The sequence below is a fragment of the Scyliorhinus canicula genome, chromosome 2, assembly GCF_902713615.1.
Source record: "Scyliorhinus canicula chromosome 2, sScyCan1.1, whole genome shotgun sequence".
NCBI lineage: Eukaryota > Metazoa > Chordata > Chondrichthyes > Carcharhiniformes > Scyliorhinidae > Scyliorhinus > Scyliorhinus canicula.
This window is the reverse complement of record NC_052147.1, coordinates 174,022,083-174,041,551: the sequence shown is the minus strand read 5'-3', so window position 1 is coordinate 174,041,551 and position 19,469 is coordinate 174,022,083. Positions and strand designations below refer to the sequence as shown.

At 47.7% G+C, this 19,469-nt stretch overlaps 1 protein-coding gene across 5 annotated transcripts in view; it reads right to left on the bottom strand.

Moving 5' to 3' along the window:
- The window catches only part of LOC119961774 (protein boule-like), a 240,951-nt gene extending 233,900 nt beyond the window's left edge, over nucleotides 1-7,051 (bottom strand). Inside the window, exon 1 of one of the 5 annotated variants that reach the window (XM_038789076.1) lies at nucleotides 6,739-7,051. Coding sequence is in view for 3 of the 5 variants with exons in the window: in XM_038789073.1 (XP_038645001.1) it covers nucleotides 5,895-5,981 (87 nt within the window). In the remaining 2 variants the exon portion in view is untranslated. The other 4 variants (XM_038789074.1, XM_038789073.1, XM_038789077.1 and 1 more) reach the window with 4 other exon arrangements.
- Nucleotides 7,052-19,469: the final 12,418 nt, after the last annotated feature.

Here is a 19,469-nt window from a genome sequence, read left to right as displayed (position 1 = left end):
TTCATACACCGCCCCCTGTGCTTTCCTCCACTGGGCTTCCGCCTTTCTGGTCGTCAGTAGGTCATATTTGGCTTGAAGGCTACGCCTCTCCCCCAGCAATCGCTCCTCTGGGGCCTCCGCATATCTCCTATCCACCTGCACCATCTCCCCCATCAGTCTTTCCCTTTCCTCTGTTCCCCCCTCTCCCTATGGGTTCGGATGGAGATCAATTCCCCCCTCATCACCGCCTTCAATGCCTCCCAGACCGTCCCCACCTCCAAGGGTCCACCCCCCCCATCTGGTCCATAAATCCCCTCAACACCTTAGCCGCCGCCGACCTCCTACCCGTCCAGGACTTGGATCGATCCAATGGGAAACCAGTACTGTGTTAAAGTCTCCCCCCATGATCAGGCCCCCCCCCGTCTCCAGGTCCGGAATGCGGCCCAGCATACGCCGCATGAACCCCGCTTCGTCCCAATTTGGGGCATAGACATTCACCAACACTACCCGCTCCCCCTGCAGCTTGCCACTCACCATCATGTACCGCCCGCCATTGTCAGCCACCACCTTCAACGCCTCAAACGACACCTTCTTCCCCACCAGGATCGCCACCCCCTTGCTCTTCTCATCCAGCCCTGAGTGGAATACTTGGCCCACCCGTCCCTTTCTCAGCCGGACCTGGTCCACCACTCTCAGGTGTGTCTCCTGGAGCATGGCCACTTCCGCCTTCAGTCCCTTCAGGTGCGCAACTACTCGAGCCCTTTTGACCGGCCCATTCAGCCCCCTCACATTCCAGGTTATCAGCCGGATCCGAGGGCTCCCTGCCCCCTTCCCCTGCCGATTAGCCATACCCCACCCCCGGCCAGCGTCCCATGCTCTGCCAGTTTCCCACGGCGGCAACTCCCCCCCCCCCCCCGCCCCCCTCCAGCACCCCCTGCGTCTTCCAGCTCCTTCCTGACCGTTTCAGCAGCAACCCGGTAACCCCCCCCCCCTCAGCTCGGACCCCTCCTAGCCGCGCCACCCCCCCTCTACAGCACTCCAGTGAGCCAGCTATCTTCTGCTGACCCCGGCGGCTCCCGCCCTACTTTCGGCTCCTCCCAACATGGGACTGCCCCTCCTCCATTGTGCCCGTCAATGCGTCCACCCTCACCCGCTCCTACGCGGGAAAAGGAACCCCACCCCCTCCCTCTCCCAGCGCGGGAACCCCGCAGAAAGCCCGTGCTTTCGCCCTGCCGGGCCCCGCCTCCTCCAGGGCCACTCCCCTTGTCAGTCCCCCCCACCAGCTCCCCGAACACCCCGTTTACCCCTCAGTCCGAACCCATCCACCCAACCCGCTTGAAAACCCATACAAAAAACACCCGTACGACATCACCCCACCCACCCTAAGGCCACCCCACCTCTTACCCTAAACCCCGCCAATACAAATACAGTATAAATAACTACAGTATTATACAGCATCCCCCATTCGGGGGACCCTCAGTTTGAGTCCAGCTTCTCGGCTTGCACGAAGGCCCACGCCTCCTCCGGGGACTCAAAGTAGTGGTGTCGATCCTTGTAGGTGACCCACAGACGCGCCGGCTGCAGCATTCCAAACTTCACCTTCCGTCTGTGGAGCACCGCCTTCGTCCGGTTAAACCCGGCCCTCCAACTCGCCACTTCCGCACTCCAGTCCTGGAAGATCCGCACCTCCGTGTTCTCCCATTTGCTCCTCCGCTCCTTCTTAGCCCACCGGAGCACACACTCACGATCCACGAACCGGTGGAACCTCACCAACACCGCCCGCGGCGGCTCGCTCGGCTTGGGCCTCCTAGCCAGAATTCTGTGGGCCCCCTCCAACTCCAAGGGCCCCTGGAAGGACCCAGCCCCCATCAGCGAGTTCAGCATCATCACCACATAGGCCACTAGGTCCGACCCCTCCAGCCCCTCCGTGAGGCCCAGGATCCGTAGGTTCTTCCTCCTCGACCGGTTATCCAGCTCCTCGAACCGCTCCTGCTATCTTTTATGGAGCGCCTCGTGCATCTCCACCTTCCCGACCACGACCTCATCCTCCCTTTCGGTGGCCTCATGCTGTAGCTCCCGGATCGCAGCCCCCTGGGCTGTCTGGGCCTCCATCAGTTCCCTGTTGGTTACCTTGATGGACTCCAGCATCTCCACCTTCAGCTCCTGGAAGCAGCGCAGCAGAATCGTCTGCTGCTCCTGGACCCACTTCTTCAGCTCCTTGAAGCTTTCTCCGGCCGCCATTTTGTTTTTCGGGTCCCGATTTTTTTTTTTTGGGCGTTTCTTCCGTCGTTTCTCTCCCTGCCCCGCTCCTGACCATAGGGGCGACTCCTGGCCTCTTCCCACGTGGGGTTTGCCTCTTCAGCTCCGTTGGGGGCCTTTAAAAAAGCCCCGCAGTCCGTTTATCTCGGGAGCCGCCGAACGTGCGGCTCAGCTGTGCATTGCCGCCACCGGAAGTCAACCTTCTATTGCCATTTGTTAATGATTTCCTAACCATTACCCACTGGGCTGCACGACAGCACAGTGGTTAGCACTGTTGCTTCACAGCGCCAGGATTCCAGGTTCGATTCCCGGCTTGAGTCACTGTCTGTGCGGACAGTCTGCACATTCTCTCTGTGCCTGAGTGGGTCCCCTCTGGGTGCTCTGGTTTCCTCCCACAAGTCCCGAAAGACATGCAGTTAGATCATTTAGGCATTCGGATTTCCCCCTCCTTGTACCCGAACAGGCGCCGGAATGTGGTGACTTGGGGATTTTCACAGTAACTTCATTACAGTGTTAATATGTGAGCCTACTTGTGACAATAAAAATTATTAAAGATTATTAAATGATTAAATTGTTCAGTTTGTCTTCAATTAAATCCAGCCTGTCCTCAAGTTCCATTACCACTTCCTTCACCTCTCTTTTAGGTAACTGGACTAAACAACTGATATTATGACACTTTGTATGTGTAATCCAAATTCAAAACTGGCAAACATAACCGAGTTATTTTCTGTTCTACAACAAGTAAAATTTGAGATGGATTTTCTTAAAATGTTAAACAGCAATTATTAATTACAAAAGCATGATGAACAAGCAAAGCTACCCAAAGAAAAATCAGCAGAAAATAGGATTTAAAATTACACTGCACTCATCATGACTATTTGCACTCACTTATGGCTGATCTGAGCATGCTTAGCAGAGATCAGCCATGATTGTATTGAATGACAGAGCATGTTCAAGGGGCTGCATAGTTTATTCTGTCCTATCTACATTCTTACGCTCAGCTATAGAATTTGAACACCACAAACATATATTACATTTGGAAATTAAGGTTATTTTCTTCTCTAGGTAACATTCTCAATTACTGAGGGACACAAAAATGGTTTTATGCTGTGATTTTACCACAGGGCAATGAGGCGGCAAGCCTCCATTCCGCCTCAGCCAGAATGGAGAAATCAAACCCATGCTGGGTTATTCTAAACCACATGCTAACCCTCATCCCTTTCCTCAGTACTTCTAAATTAGTGAAATCAAACACCAATGATCCAAAAACATGGAAAAAGGTTTCAAACTAAAAGGATGTTTATTGCGTGAGCCTTCTTAAAATCTGTTTGAATAAAGAAATATGACAGGCCTCAACTGTTCTAAAATACTACACTTGTATGGGTTATTTTATTTTGTAGATTTAGAACTTTTTGTAACGTCCCAATCCATTTCGCACTCTTGTACTCATCATTTAAAATATGCTTAAGATCTGCATATGAAACACAAGGTAAAAGGAATAATAGGCTCAAGTTACTATCATAATGTTTACTGTCACAAGTAGATTTACATTAACACTGCAATGAAGTTACTGTGAAAAGCACCTAGTCGCCACATTCCGGCACCTGTGTGGGTACACAGGAGAATTCAGAATGCCCAACTCACCTAACAGCATGTCTTTCGGGACTTTGCTGACCTACTTTCAGTCCAACTATTCAAAGAGCCTCAGATTTGGTTTGTTGCGCTATGCTATTCAAAGCAAAGTTCCCATTGGATGCAGACTGTCTGTCTGAACAGTGATTTGCATTTCTCTCAAGTATAATCAGATTTCTCAACTGATCAGTACATACCTAATTTTCTGCCAAGGAGAAAATTTGAAGAAGCAGGAGAAATCAGGATTTGTATCATTCTTTCAACACCACAGATTAAAGTCCCATATCAGCTGTAAGACTGACCTCCTGGTCTTGCTCCATGCTTTATGTGGAATGGTATTATCAACTATACATCCAATTGTTTATAATGGAGAGGGAAGAGTTTGTCCTTCGTGTACTACAAGTAATTAGCAATTAAATAAAACAATTTTACATATTTGGTGTTACATCAGTACAGTAGGCAATAGTGCAAATTAAAATGTTAGAATTAGAACTCGTTTGATTACCATTTTGGAATGGGCAAGGTTGTGTGAACCATTCATGAAATCTGAAAATGTTTAAATGAGTATTTCTTTTTAATGTAGAAAATAAAATTGAATTTTGATTAATGTTTGGGTTTTAAACTTCTAGAGAATCTGGAAAGGTACACCTTCACTTCTTGTTAAAAAACTGATTTCATACAATATTTTGAAATATCTGAACTTATTTACTCCATTTCTACTGGATTTCTCTCGCATTCACCAAAATTACAAATTGCAGTGGAACTCCTCCATCAGCATGAGAAGCTCTTACCTGCACTCCCAAGAACCATGCATAATTCACTTTCAAAGCTTCCATGATTTTCCATTCAAAAACAAATTCAAGCATTCTCCAGGTCTTTCTTTCTGGCGATGGGGGGGGGGGGGGGGCTGGGTTAGGCTACAACTCTCACGTTTCAACTGTCATTAAAAACCCAAACTCCTCAAAGTAACTCAGTAAAAACACGTCTGTCTATATATATATTTTTAAATCACAATTGATAACATTCTTAATCTTGCCAAACCATCGATATAGAAATGCATAAAGCAATAACTCGATGTTGCAATTATTGCCTCTGTGGTTCAGCCGCATTTAAACAATAATCCCCGTGTTGGAGCCGGCCACCCCGCGCGCAGGCGCGAGTCCCAACAGCCGTTACCCTGGCACGCGGCTCTCCCTCCCCGCCCGCCTAACGGCCACGGCACAACCACCCTGGGCCTCCTCCAAGCGTATAAATCACAAGGAAACGGCATAACAAAGAAAAAAAAACATTATTTCCAAACACCGAATTTTGACTCTACACTGAAATCAGCACAACGAATCTCGTTCGACCCATCCCATTCTCAACATTAGAAAACAATGTCTTTTAATTTTGCTCACCTATTTGTTTGTGTTTTTATTTATAAATGTAATAATTTATTTAACGCGTGGTATATATGTGTGCATGTAGTCCGGTCACACCGATTTAAAGCGAGTGGCAGTTCACCTGTTGTCCGCGGGGATCGGACCGAACTGGTGTGAACTGGAACCAGTGCGCTCGCGCAACGGCTTTTGGCGGGAATCTGCGGAAAGGCGACGCTCGCAAACTCCCCCCTCATAAACAAATTGACCAACAAAATAAGGTCCAAACACCCTGGGATGCCAATGTTGGACTTGCTTATTACGGCCGTTAAAATCTAAATCCTACTGTAAATATCGTCGACAAAGTAAGTTATAAAACTATACGATACCATTATTTTCCTCCAACACTTCGCCTCACATCGAGCAATATCGGGGTCAAACAAACGGCAACCGGGATTTAATGTCGAAATGACCGAATCAGACAGCAGCCCAATAAAAAGTTGCTGTCGTTCAAAGTGTTACGAACTTCCATCTTATTGTTAAAACCATTTCATATTCTGAAAATGTAAGCCCTAACCTGACCTGACTGAATTTTGCACCTTTCTTTCCCAGAAATTAAACGGCGAAGCGCGCAATCTCGTTAAACAAATGCAACACGAAGTATACCCAAGATGAAATCTTAGCCCACAATCTCAAGTCGCCGCCACAGCACCCTTCACACTTGGCGTCGAGGTAAAGCGGCGGCGTGGCCATGTTTTGCCGACACGCCTTGCGAACCGAGCCCAACGCTTAGCCTAAACCCATAATGTCGAGGTGTCTCTGCCAATCCCAAACTTATTAATAGTTCGTATATATCTGGCTGAGTGAAGGAACCAGCCGTCGCTGTGTCTGCGATTACAATCGGATTGGTCAGTGTAACAGACAATCCTTTCCCAAGTGTTTGATAAACAACTTCACTGCCACCCTTGCTGCCCCCTCCCCACCCAGGTCACTCACCGCTCCTTCAGTGTCCATCTGTCCGGACAAGTTGGTTTTCAGGGGTGTCACCGATTTTAGTCAACGCGCAAAAAAGCCCGTTGATTCTCTATTTGGGTTTGTGGGCACCTTAAATTACTGGGTCATACCACATCGAGTCAGTGACCGGGGGCGGCCAAACCCCCACTGGCTCCACTCACAAACCAAACCAATCAAATCCCAGGGGCGCTGAGTCCGCCTTAAATATCATTAAATATTCAGTACCAGTGACGGCTTATTTGTTTCCGGAGAAAATTTTAGCAACAAGAAACTTTGTGTTCAACCAATAAAATCAAATCCGTGTTTTGCAATTTTCATTTTGGAAAGCTTTACTTTCCCGAAGTCACTGGCGCAACTGTTGGTGTTGTCAATCAACTCCCAGTTTGTTCAGTGTCCGTGTAGTTGGCGAGGTCAATCATGAATATAATGTGAGTCAGAAAATTGGATTTGGGTTTTAGTCACAATGGTTGTGTTGAGAAAGAAACCGCACACCTACCCGAAGCTATTGACTTGCAGCCTGCTGGATGGCTCGTGAGCGTGGGGATAGCAACTAACCCGAAAGACAGGGTGCGTTGTGGCTGAACTTTTGATCTCACATCATCATTCGTGCGGCTTTGACCTCCCTTGCCCAGCATTCCTCTGAAGTATCAGTTGACAGATAAATGCTTCAGTAGGAAAACTGAACCGACGTCTTACTTATAATGTGTCAAGCTATTTGAAAACACGTTTATAATGCAGCTTATTTGATTTATTAATTATTGAACGTTAACATCGATCCGATTGGTCCAAACTGTATTTGCCTCCATGGCTAATTAATGTTTGTTTCTGAACTGGCCATATTGATAGGTATATATGCAAAGCACGCGATTAATACATTCTTTAACAAATTCGTGATCTTTTAACAGAAAAAAATAAGTGAATAACAAGATATAAGTTGTGTTTGCCACAACTTTATCAGCTTAAACCAAATACTTGTAAAATGTATTCAATAAGGAATTGTGAGTCATTAGCTAGCGGGTCAAAAATAAACAGCCAAAAGAACAGATGGAAGTGGGGAATGTACAAGAACTCTCAATGTTATTCATTGTACTTTTGAACAAACACATTTCAATAAATTTCAGAATATCATAACTTTAAACAAACTTTGAATGCACTTAAAATGACAATGCACAGATTGTTAACTGAAGAAAATTGTATTTACAATAGTTATGAAATTATTAAAATGTAATCTATTCTGTACTGATTAGGCAAAAGTCTTTTTTTGCTCATTGGTAGGATGTGGGCATTGCTTGCTTAGTCAGCATTTATTGCCCAACATAGTTGATCTTGGAAAGGTTCTGGTGAGTCACTTTCTTTGATCTGCAGCAGTCCACAAACAGTGGAGGTACTGCCAGTGATGTTAGGATAGGAATTGCAAGATTTTGATCTAGCAATTATGAAGGAACGATTATATATGTTCGGGGAAGATGGTGTGTCATCCAGGTGTAGTGAACTTCCAGGTGTAGTGTTCCCATTCACCCTTATCCTTTTAGATGAACGTAAGAACATAAGAAATAGGAGCAGGAGTAGGGCCCATCAAGCCTGCCCATGTCATTCAGTACGATCATGGCTGATTTTCAACCTCAACTCCACTTTCCCACTGCTCCCCGTATTCCTTAATTCCTTGAGAGACCAGAAATGTATCTATTTCAGCCTTAAATATATTCAATGATGCAGCGTCTACAACCATCTGGGTTAGAGATTTCCAAAGATTTGCAATCCCCTGAGTGAAGAAATTGCTCCTCATCTAAGTTCTAAATGATTGCCCCTTATCTTGTTATTGTGCCTGTGTTCTAGGTTCCGCAACTAAGGAACAAAACCTGTAAGTGTCTACCCTTTCAAGTTCCTTAAGCGTCTTGAATGTTTCAATGAGATCACCCCTCATTCTTCTAAACTTTAGAACATATAGGCCCAATTTACTCAACCTCTCATTGTAGGAAAATCCTCTCATCCCAGGAACCAATTAAGTAAACCTTTGCTGTTCTGTCTCTAAAGCAAGTATATCTTTCCTTAAATATGGAGACTATACCTGTACACAGTACTCCTAGGTGTGGTCTCACCAAAGTCTGCACACGATTATAGCAAGACTCCTTATTCTTGTATTTATTATGACCTGCATGGAGACTGAAAAATTAAAAAAAGAAATCTGAACTTCAGTTAATAGCTGAATGGATAATGCAACAAGATTTCACGTTATAAGACATCTATTGTATCAAGCAGACTAAAAGCACCATTAACTGAACACTATTGTAAGTAATTTATATTTAAACTACAGAATACTGCACCCTTTATTTGAAGCACAACCAAAGAAAGCCATTCATCGGGTATATGTTACACTATCCTTTGAGTGGTCACTCACTTCTCCCAGAATCAGTCCAAATTCCCAGTTGTTTTGGAAGCACTCGACTCCATGGCACCTCATACCCCTCATGCCAAGTCAATACCAATGCATATCCCCGCCCAGCCACCGTGGTCACTCGTATCTCCCATGCCAACACAATACTAATCCACCCAGTATTCATCATGGGCAGACCTCAGGATTCATGTGGAGGTGAAAACAAATCCTCTAAAAATCTAAAACAGCTCTCAGTATATAGATTAGTTAATGAAAGCATCAAAGTTTTAAATCTCCTCAAATGCTTAATCTCCTATAAAACCAAATTTATGTCTCGACTCGGAATCCTTTAATAGCCTCTTTGTTCTGTCAATCAAACTGTGAACCCGGAACCCCACCTGGTGATGTGATTGTAGCTTTTGAAACTCAGCCATACATTCGAAGTAATAAAGTTTTGGGAAATGTTAACAAATTACTTATTTCTGGAACAGTTGTTAAACCAATTGGCCTGTCAGTCAAAGCCGTTCATAAGATGTTTGGTGAGCAATCGTTGTAGCCAGGTTGTCTTATAGTTTCAAGGCAGGGGGTTTAAAAAACATGAGATCATGATCATTAAACTGACTTTTTCTGCTCTTCAATAACATTTGCATCGACTCCATCAATATGTTGTTCCCACGCTGCATGTTAAGTCCTCGCAACAGTCTGTTTGAATTCAGCACTAAGTTCAAATGGTCTTGCTGAGTTCACTGTGTGATTCATGCTGCACTTCTTTACCACTAATGGCAAAAATGGGGTCTGTTGGAAGTAGGGTAGGACTTTTGAAACGGATCCCACCTGCCATTTTTAAAGACCTGTAATAGCTTCACAAAAATCTAACCCCAGACCTAAGATATCTTTATTGCAGCTGTGACAAAGAGTCATCCAGACTAGAAACATTAGCTCCCTTCTCTCCACAGATGCTCTCAGACCTGTTGAGATTGGCCAGTATTTTCTGTTTTTTTATGTTGATTCCTAATTGGTTTGAGATGTATTTCTCCAGCAAATTGTCACAAAAGCATAGACAAACTCATCTTCTGAACACCTTTGGCAATTTGATTGGTCTAATCTAAATGAAAATTAAACTCCCCTCGCATTTTACATTGCCTTTGTTACAAGTTCCAATACTTTCTTGCTTAATAATCTCTTCAACAGTATAACTATAGTTTGGTGGCCTATAAACTGCAACCAGCAACAGGTAATAAGGTGCGGATATAAATGGTGCTGTTGAAGAAGCCTTGGCAAATTGCTGCAGTGCATCTTTTGGGTGGTACACACTGCAGCTAAGGTTTGCCTCTGGTAGAGGGAGTGAATGTTTAACGTGGTGGAATGGGTGACAATTGAGTAGTTGCTTTGTCCTGGATGGTGTGGAGCTTCTTGTGTGTTGTTGGATCTGCACTCATCGAGACAAGTGGAGAGTACTCCATTCAGCTCCTGATTTGTGTCTTGGAGATGATAGAAACACTTTAGGAAGTCAGGATGTGAGTTACTCATTGCAAAACATCCAGCATCTGACCTGCTTTTATCGACAGCTTTTAGTTTCACCAACAAATGGTGATAGTAAAGCCATTGAATGTCAAGGGTTGGTGGCTAGAGTCTTTCTTCTTGGCTGGCAATTGTGTGTTCTATGTGTTATCAGCCTAAACTTGAATGTTATCCAAGTCTTGTTGCATGCTGGCATGGAGTACTTCATCATCTGAGGAGCTGAACACTTTTTCCTTTGATTACCACTCACTACAATTTTACTGTGCTCCTTGATGCCTCACTTAGTCACATACTGACTTAATGCCAAGGGCAGTCACTTTCATCTCACCTCACAATATTATGACAGCCAATCCTAAATTGATACATGATATAGTAACAGAAAAACATATTGTAATTTCAAACCTTGGTTTTATTTTCTTTTTAAAAATAATTTTAGAGTACCCAATTAATTTTTTCCAATTAAGAGGCAATTTAGCATGGCCAATCCACCTACCCTGCATATCTTTGGCTTGTGAGGGCGAAACCCACTCAAATACAGGGAGAATGTGCAAACTCCACACGGAGAGTGACCCAGAGCCGGGATCAAACCTGGGACCTCGGCGGTGTGAGGTAGCAGTGCTAATCAGTGCGCCACCGTGCTGCCCCACCTTGATTTTATTTTCATCCCACTATCTGAAAACACAGTTAGCAATTTTCCCAATACCCAATTACTAATAAATCCTGGTAAGAATCATGGAATTACCATACTCATAGAAGCCATTTGACTCATTTATGACATGCTGCTGCTGGCTCTTCAAATGAAGGTATCTATTCCTCCATTTCTCAATATTCCTTTACATTTTTCACTTTTAGATATATAGATTTTATTGGAGTGAGCATTTGGCTTAGTGATAGCCTTTGTACAGCTGAGTCAAAAGGCTTGAGCTCCAGTCCAGATGTCCCTGGAGAGTGGAATATACTGGAAATTAACCAAAATAAATCACTAGATATGAAGCAAATAATTAAGATACGAACAGGCATATTAATCAACTTCGGATAAGTTAATAATTATTTGATGAAAATGGTCAAAAGGACCGTAAGAAAATTAAGAGCTTCATTTAGTAATGTTAGAAGGCACCATTGGTGGATGTGCTTACAAACACTTTGGAATTCTCTGATTCTTCGTTTATCCCCTTGTAAGACCGGCCTTAAAATCCTTGGCTTTGATCACACATCATTTTAACTCCAGTTTATCTTAACCCTGTTACTATTCAGTTATGTTTTTAATATTAATTAATTTGTTTCCACATTTGGGTCCAGTGAATACTGATATCTGATGATGGGGTGCCATCACAGAACTGAATGCAATACACATTGTTCAGGAGTACTTGGAGTCCGACCTAGTAAAGCTGTTGGAACAGGGTCTGTTCTCAGAAGGGCATGCTTCAGGGTCTTCATGCTTCGGGGCTAAAATACATCCATTCAGCTACTGTTCCCCACAGGGATCTCAAACTTGCAAATGTCTTCATTAACACTGAGGATCTGGTGCTGAAAATAGGGGATTTTGGCCTGGCACGCATCCTGGATCCCCAGTACTTTTACAAAGTAAGTTTTGATGTTTTTACCTTTGAACAAATAAGGTAGTCGTGTTGTTAGTGCTTGTTGTGTTGTGTGATGTAATCGTTGTAATGATGTACGCAGAAGATATAGTTCACTAGAAAGATTATTTATTAATAAACACGTGGAAAAGATAACAGGAATTACTTTACAGATGATTGCTACTACATGAATTCAGTGAATTCTCCTGTAGCTGCTCTAAGTGCGACTGTCTACTTGTGCAAATTACTACCAACTGGCTGGTATGTTGAGAGACATGATGGATCTCTCGCCGCCAGCTGGTTGGAGGTCACATTACTAACTATATGCAGAACTGTGCACAGGCATATCACCACAGTGCTAGCTGTCACTGTTTAGATCTTTTGTAATATCATTCAGCAAGAGTACAATGTCGTACAGGAGAATTGAGTAGTGTGTCATTTATCTATGAGAAACATGTATGCGAGCATTTTGTAATGATGAAGTTTCATGCGGTTAAAGATCAATGCTATACAACAACATAAGAACTAGAAGCAGCAGTAGGCCATCGAGCCCTTCGAGCCTCCTCTGCCATTGAATGAGATCATGGCTGATCTTTTGTGGACTCAACTCCACTTTCCCGCCCGAACACCATAACCCTTTATTCCTTTATTCTTCAAAACACGATCTATCTTTGTCATGAAAACATTTAATGAAGGAGCCTCAACTGCTTCACTGGGCAGGGAATTTTTTTTGAAATAATTTTTATTGAAAAATTTTGATTTTATACAACATTGACACACCTTAGTAAAATACCGAAAATAACAATAATATTAACAATCATATACATTCGCCCCACCTCCATGAACAACACAGCATTTTTAACAACAACACAAATTAACACACTATAAAGTTACAGAATAGAAACTACAATAGTGGCCCCCCCCCCCCCCCCCCGGGTTGCTGCTGCTATTGACCAAGTTACCTATCTCTGAGCCAGGAAGTCCAGAAAAGACTGCCATCGTTTATAGAACCCTTGTATTGATCCTCTCAGGGCAAATTTGACCTTTTCCAATTTTATAAATCCCGCCATGTCACTGATCCAGGTCTCCACGCTTGGGGGCCTTGCATCCTTCCACTGTAACAGAATCCTTCGGCGGGATACTAGGGACGCAAAGGCCAGGACACCGGCCTCTTTCGTCTCCTGCACTCCCGGCTCTACCGCAACTCCAAAGATCGCGAGTCCCCACCCTGGTTTGACCCTGGATCCAACCACCCTCGACACCGTCTCCGCCACCCCCTTCCAGAACTCTTCCAGTGCTGGGCATGCCCAGAACATATGGGCGTGGTTCGCTGGACTCCCCGAACATCTGGTGCACCTATCCTCACCCCCAAAGAACTTACTCATCCTGGTCCCGGACATGTGGGCCCGGTGCAGCACCTTAAATTGGATGAGACTAAGCCTCGCACATGAGGAGGAAGAGTTAACTCTCTCCAAGGCATCCGCCCAAGTCCCGTCCTCTATCTGCTCCCCGAGTTCCTCCTCCAATTTAGCCTTCAGCTCCTCCACTGACGACTCCTCCACCTCCTGCATTACCTTATAGATGTCAGACACCTTCCCCTCTCCGACCCACACCCCAGAAAGCACTCTGTCCATCGTCCCTGCGAGTTTGCTAGGCGACTATACCTGTCGCCTAGCAAACGCCTTTACCTGCAGGTATCTGAACATGTTCCCTTGGGGAAGGCCAGATTTATCTTCCAGTTCCCCCAGGCCCGCAAACCTCCCGCCAATAAACAGGTCCCTCTACATGACGCGATCTCCATTCTTTTCCACGCCGCCCCTCCCCCCTCCATCACCCATTTACGCACCATTGACACATTGGCTGCCCAATAGTACCCCAGAAGGTTGGGCAGCGCCAGCCCGCCTCTATCCCTTCCTCGCTCCAGGAACACCCTCTTCACTCTCGGAGTCCCATGTGCCCACACAAAGCTCAAAATACTGCTAGTCACTCTCCTAAAGAAGGCCCTGGGGATAAATATGGGCAGGCACTGAAAGAGGAACAAGAACCTCGGAAGCACCGTCATTTTGACGGACTGTACCCTCCCCGCCAACGACAATGGCAACATGTCCCACCTCTTGAACTCCTCCTCCATCTGATCTACAAGTTATGCTTGTGAAGAGTCCCCCAGTCCCTGGCCACCTGCACCCCCAGGTACCTAAAGCTCTCCCCTGCCCGCCTAAGCGGGAGCCTACCAATTCCTTCCTCCTGGTCTCCAGGGTGCACCACAAACACCTCGCTCTTGCCTAAATTTAATTTATAACCTGAAAAGGTCCCAAACTCAGCTAGCAACTCCATCACTCCCGGCATCCTTCCCACCGGGTCCGCCACATACAGTAACAGGTCGTCGGCATACAACGACACCCTATGTTCCTCTCCACCTCGCACCAAGCCTCTCCACCTCTCTGAATCTCTCAACGCCATCGCCAGCGGCTCGATTGCCAGTGCAAACAACAAGGGGGACAGGGGGCAACCCTGCCTGGTCCCTCGGTAAAGCCGGAAGTACTCCGACCTCCTCCTATTCGTGGCCACGCACGCCATCGGGGCCTCATATAGCAGCCTTACCCATCTAATGAACCCTTCACCAAATCCAAACCTCCCCAACACCTCCCATAGGTACCCCCACTCCACTCTATCGAAGGCCTTCTCCGCATCCAGCGCCACCTCTATCTCTGCCTCCCCCTCAATCGCCGGCATCATGATGACATTCAGCAATCTCCGCACATTCGTGTTCAGCTGCCTTCCCTTCACAAAACCTGTCTGGTCCTCGTGCACAACCCCTGGCACACAGTCCTCTATCCTGGTGGCCAGGATTTTTGCCAGCACCTTAGCATTCTCGTTGAGGAGAGATATGGGCCTGTATGAACCACACTGCTGGGGGTCCTTGTCCTTCTTTAAAATTAACGAGATCAGCGCCCGCGACATCGTCGGGGGCAAAGTCCCCCCTTCCCACGCTTCATTGAGTGTCCGTACCAGCAAGGGGCCCATTAGGTCCACAAACTTTTTATAAAATTCCACCGGGAACCCATCCGGCCCCGGTGCCTTCCCTGACTGCATCTGCCCGATCCCCTTAACTAGCTCCTCCAGCTCAAACGGCGCACCCAGCCCCTCCACCTTCTCCTCCTGCACCTTCGGGAAAGAAAGCCTGTCAAGGAACCTCTCCATTCCCCCCCCCCCCCTCTCCCCCGTTGGCTCCAACCGGTACAGTTCCCCGTAAAAGTCCTTGAAGACCTCATTCACCTCTACCCCCTTCGCACCACATTCCCACTCTTGTCACTCACTCCAGCAATCTCCTTAGCCGCATCCCGCTTGCGGAGCTGATGAGCCAGCATCCTACTCGCCTTTTCACCATGTTCGTACACTGCCCCTTGTGCCTTCCTCCACTGTGCCTCCGCCTTTCTAGTGGTCAGCAAATCAAATTTAGCCTGCAAGCTGCGCCTCTCCCCCAACAGTCCCTCCTCTGGTGCCTCTGCATACCTCCTGTCCACCTCCAGCATCTTTCCCACCAGTTTATCCCTCTCACTCCTCTCGCTCCTCTCCCTGTGTGCTCGGATGGATATCAGCTTCCCACGAATTACTGCCTTCAGGGCTTCCCAGACCATCCCCACCTGAACCTCCCCCGTATCATTCACCTCATGGTACCCCTCAATACTTGCCCGGACCCTCCTACACACCTCCTCCTCCGCCAACTACCCCACATCCAACCGCCACAACGGACGTTGGTCCCGCACCTCTCCCATCTCCAACTCTATCCAATGCGGAGCGTGGTCGGAGATTGCGATGGCCGAATACTTGGCCTCCTCTACTCTCGGAATCAGTCCCCTACTCACCACGAAGAAATCTATCCGAGAGTAGACCCTATGTACGTGGGAGAAGAAAGAGTACTTGCGTGCCCTCGGCCTCACAAACCTCCATGGATCCACTCCACCCATCTGATCCATAAACCCTCTCAGTACCTTGGCCGCCGCCGGCCTCCTACCCGTCCTAGAGCTGGACCGATCCAGTGAAGGATCCAACACCGTATTAAAGTCCCCCCCTATGATCAGACCTCCCGCATCCAGATCCGGGATCCGTCCCAACATACGCCTCATAAAGCCCGCATCGTCTCAATTTGGGGCATACACACTAGCCAGTACCACCTTCTCTCCTTGTAGCCTGCCCCTAACCATAACATACCTACCTCCCTTATCCGCCACCACCTCCGATGCCTCAAACAACACATTTTTCCCCACCAGAATCGCCACTCCCTGGTTCTTCACATCCAACCCAGAGTGGAAAACCTGCCCCACCCATCCCTTCCTCAGGCGGACCTGGTCCGCCACCCTCAGGTGGGTCTCCTGAAGCATTGCCACATCTGCCTTTAGCCCCTTCAGGTGAGCCAGTACCCTCGACCGCTTCACCGTCCCATTCAACCCTCTCGCATTCCAAGTGACCAACCGGATCAGAGGGCGTCCCGCCCCCCTCCCCCGTCGGCTAGCCATAGCCCGTCGACTGCCCGCCCCAGGCCAGCACCCCCTGCCCGACCCAGTCCCCATAGCGACAACACCTCACCTCTGTCCCCCCCCCCCCCCCTCCCGCCCCCCCCCCCTCCTCCCCAGCTCCTTCTTGACCCTACCAGCAACAACCCGGTATTCCCCTTTCCCCCCCTCCCTTCCCCCCCAGGCTAGGAACCCTCCCAGCCGTGAACCGTACTCCATTGTACTTCCGTGGGTCAGCTAACTTCTGCTGACCCCGGAAACTCCCGCCAATAGCCCGGCCCCTCCCGAAGTGGGATCATCCCCCAATCTATCCCTCCTCCAGGCACCGCTCCAGCGCAGGGAAGAACCAGTTAAGGCCCCGCCTCCCCCGTCACCGTCTCCACCCCCCATCCCCGCAGCGCGGGAAACCAGAGGAAAGCCCGCGTTTTCGCACTGCCCCACCACACCCTTCTGCCGCAGCTCCCAAATATCAGCCCCACTCCATTCCCCCACTCCGACATAGAATACAACAGACCCCCCAACCCTCCCCACAAGATACACAGCCCAAACAATGCCCCACAGCACAAAAAAAAACATAGCAGAACAACCCCTCCGTAAATAACCATATCAAAATTGCAAAAGTACTAAGAGAAGAAGAGAAAAACCGAAGAAAAAGAGAACACAGCAACAGCAGAATCCAGCACTAATATATTACAGCCGACTTCGCAACCCCCAACCCCTAGTTCAAGTCCAGTTTCTCCGTCCGCACGAAGGCCCACGCCTCCTCCGGGGAATCGAAATAATGGTGCCGGTCCGAATAAGTTACCCACAGGCGCGCGGGCTGCAACATTCCGAACTTTATCTTTTTTCTATAAAGCACCTCTTTCGTCCGATTAAATCCGGACCGCCGCTTAGCCACCTCTGCACTCCAATCCTGGTAGATCCATACTACCCCATTCTCCCACTTGCTGCTCTTCACCTTCTTGGCCCAGCGCAGCACGCACTCCCGATCACTGAACCGGTGGAACCTCACCAGCACCGCACGCGGGGGTTCATCTTCCTTAGGCCTCCTGGCCAGCACCCTGTGCGCTCCCTCCAGCTCCAAGGGCAGATGGAAAGACCCGGCCCCCACTAGCGAGTTCAGCATTACAGCCACGTAGGCTGTCAGGTCCGACCCCTCTAGCCCCTCCGCAAGGCCCAGGATCCGCAGGTTTTTCCGCCTCATGCGGTGATCAAGCTCCTCGAAGCGTTCCTGCCACTTCTTGTGGAGTGCCTCGTGCCCCGCCACCTTACTCACGAGGACCACGACCTCCTCCTCTCGTTCAGTGGCCTGCGTCTGCAACTCCTTAATGGCAGCACCCTGGGTGGACTGAATCTCTGACAGCCTTCTGTTCGTTTCCTGCAGAGAGCTCAGCACCTCATCCTTGAATTCTTTAAAGCAGCGCAGGAGATCAGTTTGTTGCTCCTGGGCCCACAGCCTCCAATCCTCTGGGGCTCCTCCGGTGGCCATCTTGGATTCCTTCCCCCGTTTTTTCTGAGGAGCTGCTGCCGTTTTTTCCCCCTTTCCACTCCGAGTTCGAGGCATGGACTGCGGGGAAAGTTGTTCAGCACACCTTCCCCCACCGGGAGACGAAAAATTTCCGTTTTGGGCTCTCAAAAGAGCCGAAAAGTCTCTTTAAAACGGGAGCTCCCAAATGTGTGGCTTCCTACTCCATCACAGCCACCGGAAGTCCAGATTCACAAGTCTTTGGGTGAAGAAGTTCCTCCTAAGGTCAGTCCGAAATCTACTTCCCCTTGTTTTGAGGCTATGCCCCCTAGTTCTGCTTTCACCCGCCAGTAGAAACAACCTCCTTGCATCTATCCTATCTATTCCCTTCATAATTTTATATGTTTCTATAAGATCCCCCCGCATCCTTCTAAATTCCAACAAGTACAGTCCCAGTCTACTCAACCTCTCCTCGTAATCCAACCCCCTTAACTCTGGGATTAACCTAGTGAATCTCCTCTGCACACCCTCAAGTGCCAGTCTATCCTTTATCATGTAAGGAGACCAAAACTGAACACAATACTCCAGGTGTGGTGTCACAAACACCTTATACAGTTGCAGCATAACCTCCCTAGTCTTCAACTCCATCCCTCTAGCAATGAAGGACAAAACTCCATTCGCCTTCTTAATCACCTGTTGCACCTGTAAACCAACGTTTTGAGACTCTGCACTGGGACACCGAGGTCCCTCTGCACAGCAACATGTTTTAATATTTTAGCATTTAAATAATAATCCCTTTTGCTGTTATTCCTACCAAAATGGAAAACCTCACATTTATCAACTTTGCATCTGCCAGACCCTAGCCCATTCACTTAAACTGTCCAAATCCCTCTGCAGACTTCCAGTATCCCCTGAACTTTTTGCTTTACCACTCATATTAGTGTCATTTGCAAACTTTGACACATTACACCTGGTCCCCAACTCCAAATCATCTATGTAAATTGTGAACAATTGTGGGCCCAACACTGATCCCTGAGGGACAACACTAGCTACTGAATGCCAACTAGAGAAACACCCATTAATCCCCACTCTTTGCCTAGGGTCGGTCAAGGGGGAAAGGGACCCGGGCAGGGGCCTCCACGCTGGCCGGTCTAGGCCGGCCAGTGAACGGGAGAGAGGTGGGGGGAGGGGCTGCGGCCATCGGAACCTGGCAGAACAGGGTCCGAGTGGTCTAGCCGGGGTGGAAAGTTGGGCGGGAAGGAACCGAGGTTGGGGGAAGGAGTTTTACAAGAGGCAGTGGACGGGAGGAGTGGGGGTGGTGGGGTTTACAACTCTTGGGTATCATGTACGGTACTCTTTCAGAGGTTGGACGGCGTTGAGTGTGTGTGTGGGTGGGTGGGTGGTGGGGGGGGGGGGGAGTGGACTCTATGGTGACCATGGGCGGTCCCGGACTCCTTTGTTTTTTGTTTCCACCGTGGGAGGGTTTGTTTTATTGGATGCATATATTGACAGGTGGGCCGTTGTTTGGGGTGGTGGGAGGATGGGATCATTATTATTGTTAAGGGGATTGATTTTGTATTTGTTACCATTTACTGTCTGTGGGTGGGGTGTAAATTCTGAAGGAAAATGTGAATATGGAGAATAAAAACATTTATAAAAATAAAATCTCCACTCTTTGCTTTCTATTGGCTAACCAATCCTCTATCCATGTTACTACTTTGCCCTTAACGTCATGCATCATTATCTTATGCATCAATCTTTTGTGCGGCACCTTGT